General features: G+C 36.9%; 1 protein-coding gene across 1 annotated transcript; it reads left to right on the top strand.

The window, feature by feature from the left end:
• The first annotated feature begins 251 nt into the window (after positions 1 to 251).
• Positions 252 to 809, top strand: LOC124355687 (suppressor protein SRP40-like). The gene has a single exon (XM_046806848.1). The coding sequence runs from the start codon at positions 252 to 254 to the stop codon at positions 807 to 809; it is 558 nt and encodes a 185-aa protein (XP_046662804.1).
• Positions 810 to 10,924: the final 10,115 nt, after the last annotated feature.

The following is a 10,924-nucleotide window of genomic DNA, read 5'->3' as shown; positions in this document are numbered from 1 at the left end:
CTCCGGCTCACGTTTTCGGAGGGTGGTGACAAGTAGGGAGACTGTAGCCTGCCACCCCCAGATATATAACAGATGGGGACTCAGACGCGGCTCCAGTGCGTCTATTGGACTGTAACTCTGTCCCTAGGTCAGGGCTGTAAGGCCCCTCACGTGTTTATCTCGTAGCTTTCAGTGTGTAATCAGTAAAACCTAAGTGTGACCCTATCAGTGGCGTGTATCTGTGTAGTCAGTTCTCTGTGAACACTAAAGCGATGAATTCTAAAGATGAAATTGAAATGAGAGAGTTGAATCCACCGATTCTCTTTGTCTCGATGCCCTCTCCGTTGGTTTCTCCGAGTTCTAGCTCCTCCTCCTCCAGCGAACTCCGCGGAATCCGACTCTTCAGAGCCGCCTCCAGGAGGGTAGCGAGGAAGAAGCCGAAGTTCGAGGACGACTTTACCGACTACGGACCCTCCACTACCAGCTCCTCCGACGGTCAGAGTGACTCCGGATCCGGGAAGACGTCTCCTGATAACGATTCACGCTCCAAGAACACCGACTCCACTCTCCGGAAAGTCTTCAAAGCCTTGAAACTCTCGAGTCAAAAATCTGCGGACCGCCGCAGCAGCGACACCAAAAGCGATAGCTCCTCTTCCTCGTCGTCTTCAAACTCCAAGAAAAAGTCCACCAACGGCAACACCAAGAAGATTCTCCGGCAACCCACCACCTACACTTACGTCAAGGGAACGTCTGGACTTCCGATCCCCAGACCTCGGTCCGCCAACAGTTCTCCTCCAGCCTGCGGTCAATGTTACGTCACTGGATACTAATTGTAATAGTAAATACGAGGTACTTCTAGAGTGCTGCATGGAAAGAATACGCTTTAAAAGTAGAGTAGTTTAGCGATGTATTTAATTTTTAGTATATTGTTATTCTCACGATTAATACAGTTTTATAAAGTTGCATATACTCAGTTACATTGAAACATGTTTCCTATGGCTTAAATCAAATAATATTACCTATGAAGTGTAGGTATACAAATCGGTATATAGGAGAGACAAAATGAAATGTAGGGTAAAGTAGTTAGAGATTTGCAATTTTTATACAAACATAGTCTTTAATTTTTTTAATTACTAACACATTATATCATGTGCCTTTCAATTTTTTTATTAAAAAATAACTGTATGTCTGCTCAGTATAACATTATACGTAAATAATTTAACTTTCAAGTACAACTTTGTCAATATTTATTTACTGGAATTTAAAAAACATTTTATACAGCTATGCATGTAAATATTTAACAAAAAACGCAGCATGTTGTTTAGAAAATATATATTTAAAAAAGTAAACACTTGAGTTTCAAATAAAAAACTAAATATTTTGTCGAAATTAAATCGTTATACAAACAAATAACAATACGTTTTTGGTATGGACCAATAATGCACAACTTACGCATATTATTCATTATAAACCACTTTTAATACTATTAACTATACATATATTTAAAAATATTTCATAATTAGCTGACACTTAAAAGTTATGTTTATTCGCCAATCAAGAAAACAGTTCGAAGTAAATTTGCAGCAATACTAAATCTGATTTTAGTAACATTATAAAAATAATGATGCGTATTCAATAAATAGGGTATAGTTTGTCAAGTTGGATTGTTTTCTGATTATGAGTAAGATAAAGTTATTTTATTGGTGTAATAAATGTTTTCTCTATGTCTTCGCAATAATTTAATGTCTTTTAAATGCTGCAATAAGTTTGTTATTAACATCTTATTTCACTTGTATAAATGTTTGAACTGGAAACAGTTAAACTCTTTAGAAGATTTTATTTGATCTTTAAAAATACTGTATATAATTACTTTATGTAATCAATAAGTATATGTCATTGTCTAGATGAAAGAATGTATTTTATATATTTGAAAGTTGTACTGCGCAATGTATCCATTGTGATGTATTTTTGTTAATAAATGTTCTGTATAATAAAAAGTGTTTTTAATAAAACTTGCCTTTTCACACATACGCAAACTTAAGTCAGACGGCTGGTTGTTGAGTTCCCGCTGACCATGTTATGAATATCATCTGAGTTTTCCGGACAGACGCGTTGATACATTGGAAACCCAATTCAAATCTTGAGATATCTAGACCTCATTGTGTCTTCAGTCTTCAGAAGGTAGAACTCCAATGTCCCAAGACTTTTATTTTGTTAAGAATGTTTGACTAAGTTGATTCGGAGAATTTAAGTGGTTGAGGGTTTATTGTTTATTTAACTAAAACATCAATCTATTATCTTATTAAATACTGCATAGCAGGATCTGTCTCTTGTTATGACTTTCAAATCACTAAAAATAGTCGTGCAGGACACAGACGAATGGATTGAAGGTCTGGAACACTCAGAGGTCACCCATCCAGGGAGTATATCAACGCTCGTTGTTGCTTGACTCTGTCATCTTGCGATAGATGTCATCATGGAATCTAGTCACGGTAGGTCTGGAACACTCAGAGGTCACCCATCCAGGGAGTATATCAACGCTCGTTGTTGCTTGACTCTGTCATCTTGCGATAGATGTCATCATGGAATCTAGTCACGGTAGGTCTGATAGGTTTCCTGACTAAGAAGAATTTAGTGAGTAAATTTTAAAACACGCTTATCAACCATAAAACTTTTATTTAAATAAAATAAAATAACATTGGAGAACAATAAAACAAAAGTAAATTAACAAGTTCTTGACAGTGGATAAAGGACTACTTTGCCTTATATGAGTATGAATAAATTATATGGTGTCCACGGATATGATAACAGAAATACGTTATATATATATATATATATATATATATATATATATATATATATATATACACACACACACACACACATATATATATATATATATATATACATATTACATGAAAAAACACAGTATTACTTATCTTAATTGAGAATATGAAAATTTAAAACATATCTTTGTGGACAAGAAATGAAACATGAACTACAACCTGCTTTGTCAACATGAATATAAATACAATTCTTAATGAAATAGCATTTCAATCCATTCATGAAGCTTAATTTAGATTGAAACTAACAAGATAGTATTAAGCAAGTAACACTTTGTTGTTCTCGTTGTTTTTTCACTTGGGAAAAAATGCCAAGGAAATTTTTAATTGCACTTGGTCCTAAAAAGTATTAGCGCTGTTTCCGGAGCAACAGGATAATCAGAACGGGTAAGGCAGGGGGAGAGGAGTAAGGGATTTCTCCTACAGAGATCCCTTGTTGTTTTGAACATGAGGATGGATAACGAGTGCTATCTTAACCAATGTTATCTTGGAAGAAGATGAGGTTAGATCTGTTCCAGCCTCTTCTAGTCAACCCGGGCACGAGATGCTACTACTTCACGACCATATTAGGTGTGCAAAATCACTAGGGGGGCCCAATGCACTACAATATTCATCCTAGATAGTACACTAGACAATCTATCAACCCTTTTAATCTAATATCTTGACATTTGCGGTTAGTGAAGTGGCGCTCTCGGACATCAAGGAGTTACTGATGTAAGTGATATAGCTTTGCTTCACTATAAATTCAACTCGAAGATAAAACAACCAGCCAGAAGTAAACCTTTCTAGGGGGTAGAAAGACACACTTCAGTAGATGACAAAAAAATTGAAAAAAATGTAATACTTAATAAGAACGTCACCTTATCTGCTGGTCATGACAAAGTTTTATTGAAATTAGAACAGGGAGAGTAACAGAAGGTGAGCCGGTTCAATACCTATATCTCCCCGGCTCATGTGTGTTTTATATAGTGTATGTGTGTGTGGTTTATTGGCTGCAGAGGCCGACACTTTTCAGGAAGGCGCACATATCCCATCTGAAGCCTTGCCGGAGTCATCCGTGATTTCTCTTTAGTCTGTGCGGGAGGGTTTTAGGTCCAGAGGCCTGATCACCTCTGCTCTTTCTTCCTGATCAAGGTTCCTGTTTTCTTCTTTGTACCCACGCAACTCTTGGAGGGATTTCTTGCCTCCAACTGGATTTTCTTGGTTTTCCCTTCTGCAGACTTCAGGGTTTCCGGTTTATAATTCTACAACCATTGGGGGGGAGAGGCATTTCGTTTGGTTCTTCATTTTGAAGAAATTAACAGAGGGGAGTTCCTCCTTTTGGGGGGGGGAGTCTGAGCCGGTTCAATACCTATATCTCCCCGGCTCATGTGTGTTTTATATAGTGTATGTGTGTGTGTGGTTTATTGGCTGCAGAGGCCACTGACCATTTGAAGGCGTTTGGCCTTTCCGGTAGAGTGGCGTCAAGACTCCGAGCCGTGGTGTACAAGTTAGGAGTAGCTCCAGTTTAATATTTTGTTTAATTAAGTGTTTGTTAGTTTTGCTGAGCTGTTTTCCTTCTGACATGTGCGGCTAAGTTTACGGCCCCTCACTGATGAGGTCCAGGAGATGAGTTGATTTTCTGCTGTCATCTCTCCATCATGCGTGGTCGCAGAGAACCTTCGCTTTTGCGCTCTGCTGAAGGACGGCCACCATGATGGACATTTCTACTAGTCAACATCTGTGATACCCTGCTCATATTCTTTATTTATTTGTTATTGTTATTGTTGCCATTTATATAGTTTATATTTTGTTATTTAATTTTAAGTTAGTTTTAGATATTATTTAGTTATTTCTTGGATTTCATTAGGAGCCCGCCCTTAGCCGAAGGATACCGGGTGGAATTGGCATTTCTTGTTTCAAATTATGGCGTTTCTAATTTTTGTATGCAGGTGCACCTGACAAGGATTGTTTGAGGTATACTACTGCAGGCACTTTTTATTTTTTTATTTTTTTTTATTTATAGTATATATATATATATATATATATATATATTTATTTTGACTGGATAGGCCTATGCTGTGTCTTAGTAAATGAACCTGAGTATACTGACCACGGTGTTCTTTTTTACCTAGTTTTGTTTTGATCCGGCATCCCGTTCGCCACCATGGGCGCGCGCTTCCCTGATGGTTTGCTGTGGGTGTGCGAGCGGCGATGTACGGTTTCAAAGGACACAATGTAATGAGAAAAAAAAACATAGGATCCACCAAAAAAGAAGTATTATGGAGACTTTAAATTTGAGTTAAACATTTTTCATGGAAAAAAGAGTTAATTTATATTGTATTAGCAGTTACCGATGGCTTTGTGCACAATTTAGTAGGCGTTGCACGTATATAAACACTTCTGGTTCGAGTGAATTATATTTACGACGCTAATGTCGAGTTTGCCTTCTTCCCACGATCAAGAAAATATGTCAAAAAGTTTATATTTGTCTCTTTTAAATTACTTTGTTAGATAGTAACAATGTCTTTTAGATCTAATAGTCAATATTTGATAAAAATCTACAGTTAAAAGTACAGTAACAATGACACTACGCGTTTTTTTCCTTATAAACTAAACATATTGTTAATATCTTCGAACATTTAGAGCTGGAATTAGTTAATTAGTTCAAAAGGACTGTCCAGCGGACCTTCACCTGGCATAGTTCTTGCCGACTGCTTCAAAGGGATTCTTCGGTGTTTATTTATGAACATCTTATGCATTTTGTAAGATAGATGAGTACTTACGAAATCGCTGAAATTTAAAACGGCGTCAATAATATTTTTACTGAACAATATTTACCCAGCAGAATTTATTAGATGATATGTGCTCATCTAATTAATATTTGACAACTTTAGAACCCAAGATGGGATTTTTCGCCACTTGAAGACCAGTGTGGTGTAGCCCGGAAAGATTTTCGAAATGAATGGGCCTAGATTCATCCTAGGGACCGTAAGAAATGATGTAAAATTTCAGTAAAATCGGTTGAATGGATCCTCCATTTATCTCCTAAAAATGTAAGTAGATAACAAATATGTTTACTCACTTACAGATCCCATTTTTCAACGAGTTAAAGCAATTATTTCTTTCCAAATCATAAATTGCGAGATGGTCGGAGTGATTTGGGAAAAGAAATCAATTTGGAGCTAAGAAACAGTTGGATAAAAAAATATTTAACTTTACAGAATCCCGACCGAAAGTGTGTGTTTGGTAAACGGCCATCAGCAGTAACATATATGTTTTAGTTCTTTATTTCTTCTATTAATATTTAGTTCCCTTTTGGATAATATACAACTTGCTCTACCTTGCAGACAACATCAATTTCTGATTTATTGCAGATGTGTTCCGGAAATGGTCATTTCCAACTGGCGCTATCTTATATACTATGGGTTATAGAGACTTTTAACTATGAAATTGCAGTTTTGGAGAATTGTCTTTTGATTTCAGAAAACGTGTTCTAATGTAATAAAAATCGAAGCAAATCTTAAAGCAGTTAAACGTCTTGGCAGTTATAATACTTCTTAATAAAACAGAGTTTCACATTGATAGAACGGAACTGTCGTCTGCATTATATAGGACTTCTACAACAAAAGTGGCTATTGAAGATATAGAACATGGTTTGACAGCTATTCTTATTGCCCATTCTAACACAACGTGAGTATCAATAAAGGAGCTAACATAGAATTAAGAATTAGACAAAGAGCTAAAAATCTCTTAAGATAAAAATATAGTAACTAAATTCACAGAGCAGGCACAAACTCTTTTGCTATCTGATTTTTGGTCTCTCACTGGAAGTTTTGCTCATTGCCATTATTCAGGTGGTTGATAAAATGATCTTCTGTCTTTTTTTGTTTTACCTCTCAATTAAGACGGGAAGGGGGAAGCACTTCATTATGGCCAGGTTAGCCGTAAGCTGTTATAACACTTAGTGAGGCCCTCCAACTCCAGCATCATCCTCCGCATTGGCCTGTTCAGGTGGTTGATAAAATGATCTTCTGTCTTTTTTCGTTTTACTACCTGTCCTCTTCCAAAATATATCCCAAGAACAAATTGAGATATATATACACACACACAACAACACAATGCAACGCAATGTGCAATGTGTTGCCTGTGTTGTGTTTGAGATTCTACACAGGCAACATGACATTTTGCATGCAACTTCAGCAAAGCTTGTTTTGCAACACATGGTCTGGCGTACTTCTTTATACATTGTACATTTACGTGAAATAGTGTAAGACAAGCTAAGGCTGTTCGCTTGGACAGACGAGTTGATCATTACGTGATGGCGGGACATACCGAGACACGCGTAGGTTAACGGTGAGCAGTGTGGGTTAGCTTATATTATGCAAGTTCAGTGAGGTTTACCATTGCCTTGACAACCCAGCAGTGAAGTCACTTTCAATAACACTCGTCATAACTGCACTCACGTTTTTCTCGATTTGATGCAATCCAAACATAATCAAATTAATGTGTTCAAACATTATTTAACGTACTAAAAAGCATAAAATAATATATCCTTCTATGAGATTAATAATCTCTTTACGTGTTTACTACAAATTTCTAGCCGTGAGCTTAAAGGATGAAAAAAAAATACTTGTGTTAAAATTATGTGAAATGAAATCCAACAAACAATCTTGTAAAACTAAAATCATGCAATGTAAAAATATGTGAATCATCCAGATTATTATCCTGAGAACGGAACTTTATATTATTAATGCTAGAAATAATTTTCTTCCCTCAGTTTTTCGGGATGGAATCTTAGTTGGATTAAACATCGTGTATATTTCATGGAGCAGTAGCACAGTATACAGTGAGGAGGTAACGAATTCTCAATGACTTTAATCCTCAGAGATGGTGGTGTGGGAGATTTTAATTTTAAATAAAGTTTCAGCTAATGTTTTATTAGACTCTGTTAAACATGACAACAAACAAGAATTCAGAATAGGTGAAGGTTTACTGCCTGCCTGGATTATATAAATTACCCACGTAAATTTAAAACGATAACAAAGCTATTGAATTGAGTCATTAAACGTCAGATACAATTACCTAGACATTTTCATCCGGATTCTTGATTACGGGACAGAAGAAGAATAATAGTTTACATATGAGAAAATTAAAGTTATTGATTTTTATTGTGATTAAACGCAACGCTAACTTTTAACTGAAGTAATTAATAAAAGCACATTGGATACGATTTATAGGCCGTTGGATTTTACACCGTTGTGTAAATAAAATAGAATTTAGTAAAAACATAGCCCAATCTTAAAATTTAATAATGTTGTCATAAGGGGCAGCCGTCTTTCATAAAAACAATAATCGCAATGGGTTTGGTAGTTTTGGAAAAGTCAAAGCGGTGAGGGGTAGCACTCCATTATGGTCAGGTTAGCCGTAGGCTGTCTATAACACTTATAGTGAGTCCCTCTTACTCCAACAGTCATCCTTCACATTAGACTAGACCTATCGATCTACCATTGAACACTATAGTTGAATTAAAGACAGAAGGGTATTGAGACCCGGCAGCGATGGCCGAGGTTCGGGGCTCTTCGGGACCGGTCGGCTACAGTGTTGCCAAAGTTGTTCTGTCTGACTCGATCATCCACAGCGTTCACATCAACCGCTTCCAGGTAGGGGTGGTTCGCAGCGGTAACATGTGGACACATTTATCGAAGCGATAAAATAATAGCGTTCGTTGTTTTGAGAATTGTTATTTTATAAGTAATTGAGTCAGAAATCAAAACCTTGTAAAGGATTTTTACTGAAACCACGAGTGTATTATTGAAAATATATACATAGGCCTAATAATAATAATTTGAATATGGTACATTTTACTGTTATTAATAGTTACCTTTAAAAACACCAAGGTGTATAGTGAAAAGAACTAAAATTATATATTCGTTAAGTAAATGCAAGTCTGCTAAGTTATAATTATTTACGCAGTCTTATCAGTCTTAGCAAATCCATTGAAATGACCACTGTGCCGCGGTCAAAAATCAACTTAAAACAAATAAAGATACTGTAGTTTGAACCTGATAAAGCTCGTTAAGGATAGTATTTAACCAATAAAAGGTATCCTGTTAAAAAACCGATAAAAAGGATAATAATTGTTAATTGTTGAGTCTAAACTTAAATTGCTAGGGTGACCAAAATGCAAAATTTGCGACTAGGGCGTCAATCCGACTATGATATGAAATTTCCTTCAACTATGAGTCTTCCATCAACCCTTCATTTTTTCCAAGCATCTAGGATTATATTCTTTGTGTGGTCTACTACCTTCTTCTAATTCAGACTCTGTTACACGTTCCAAACCCCTCTTTCGTCAACTGTAATATTTCAGTTATGTTAAATTTACTGTTGCTTCTTGCAACATATTCCTTTACTTGAGCCCAGATTAATTCTATAGGATTGAAGTGACAGTGGTATGGTGGCAGACGAAGTACTCGGTGACCATGTTTTCTTCGCAATTTCGTCGACTTCATATTTTGTCTGAGGTTTGTTTCTTTGAATAAGTTCTAACAATTCGACTTTTAACATCGCCTTTTCATACTGTATGTCATGATTATTTAACCACTCTATTATTTCATCCTTTCTAGAACTGCTGTTAGGTGGTTTGTCAACTACTTTTGAGTGGTACTTTGCATTGTCCATTACAATGAGCGAGGGCCTCATTAGGTTTGGAAGTAAAGCATCTTGAAACCATTTTTGAAAATACTTTGTGGTTCATCTCTTCGTGATACTCGTTGGTTTTCTTTGATGTAAAAAGTAATGCACAGTTAGGAATAAATCCAGCAGAGCTGCCAGCATGCAAAACAATTATCCTCCCCCCTTTTTCCAACGGGAACAGGAAACGTACCTTCAACAGAATCATCAGTACATCCAATTTTTTTACAGTGCCTAGAATTTACCCAAGTTTTATCAAGCCAAACTATTTTCTCAAAATTTAAATCTTTTATTTCTCTAAGAAATCTGCACCTCCAAGCAATGATGTCTCCTCTTTCCATTAATATTTTACGGCTGTCAAATTTCTTGTGTTTGAAACCCAATCTCTTCAATATAATGGCAACAGATGATTTGCTTCCACGAAAAAAGATCTGCTTCTGCAAGACTTACTTGTAGCTTCCTTACTGTGGGATACTCTCTTCTTACGAAGAATCCGTAGACATGGCGGCGGATGGCATCTTTTTGAAAGGCGTCCAGCTCCGTCACAGGCTTAAACCTCGAATATTTCTTATCGGGAGTGTTCAGTTTCAAGCCACTCTGTTTTCACTTTGTATTTTCTCCTTTCCAATTCCCACAACTGTATTTTTTCCTATCTCCAAAGCCGCAGCAGTTCTTTCGATAACTTTTTCTACTGGAAGTATCGGTCCTTTGTTAATTTTCTCTCGCTGGAAGTAGTCTCTCACTCGACAAACCAACTCCCGGGATTGGCCTCGCAATGGAACGCCTTTTTTCTCCAACCTTGGTGTAAGACACACTTATCACACGAGTGCGGGGCCTACTGCGTTTTTTTATCACTGTTTCAGTGCACTGAGACATGGTACGGAATTAACAGTAATTAAATAATGTCTGTCACAAAAATGTAACACTAGAAAGTACGTGCGTACACTTGTCTTTCAAATAAGGTTTAGTCTTGAAAAAGACTGTTTACACACTTGGCCACGAAACACACAAAAGCGCAATAATACCACACGAAAAAACATACATAACCAACAACCAATGACGTAATGAAGCACGTTTGCTACTGCGCATCACCCAGCTGATACTTACCGGATGACAGCTACAACAGACGTGACAACGCTGCCTCCGTCGAAAAGGAAAGTGCTCGGCTGTGATTGGTGGAGCGGTAGGGCGAGCCTTCGTGTGAGACAGTTCGGCTGTCTTCGGTCGAGCTCGTCCCAATACCCTTCTGTCTTTAATTCAACTATAGTATCTCGGCATTTGCAGTTAGTGATATGGCGCTTCCATTGGGTTACCCAGATTTAAGAGGCACGTTGGTTTTGCTGTACTCATTGTAGGTTCAATTGGTATAAACCAGCCTGAGTGAATCCATTTAGGGGAGAACCAAAGATACGTAGAAACCGATTGAT

Source organism: Homalodisca vitripennis, chromosome 2 (genome assembly GCF_021130785.1).
Source record: "Homalodisca vitripennis isolate AUS2020 chromosome 2, UT_GWSS_2.1, whole genome shotgun sequence".
In the NCBI taxonomy this organism is placed as follows: Eukaryota; Metazoa; Arthropoda; class Insecta; order Hemiptera; family Cicadellidae; genus Homalodisca; species Homalodisca vitripennis.
The sequence above is the reverse complement of the archived record's forward strand: the minus strand, read 5'-3'. Positions and strand labels throughout refer to the sequence as shown.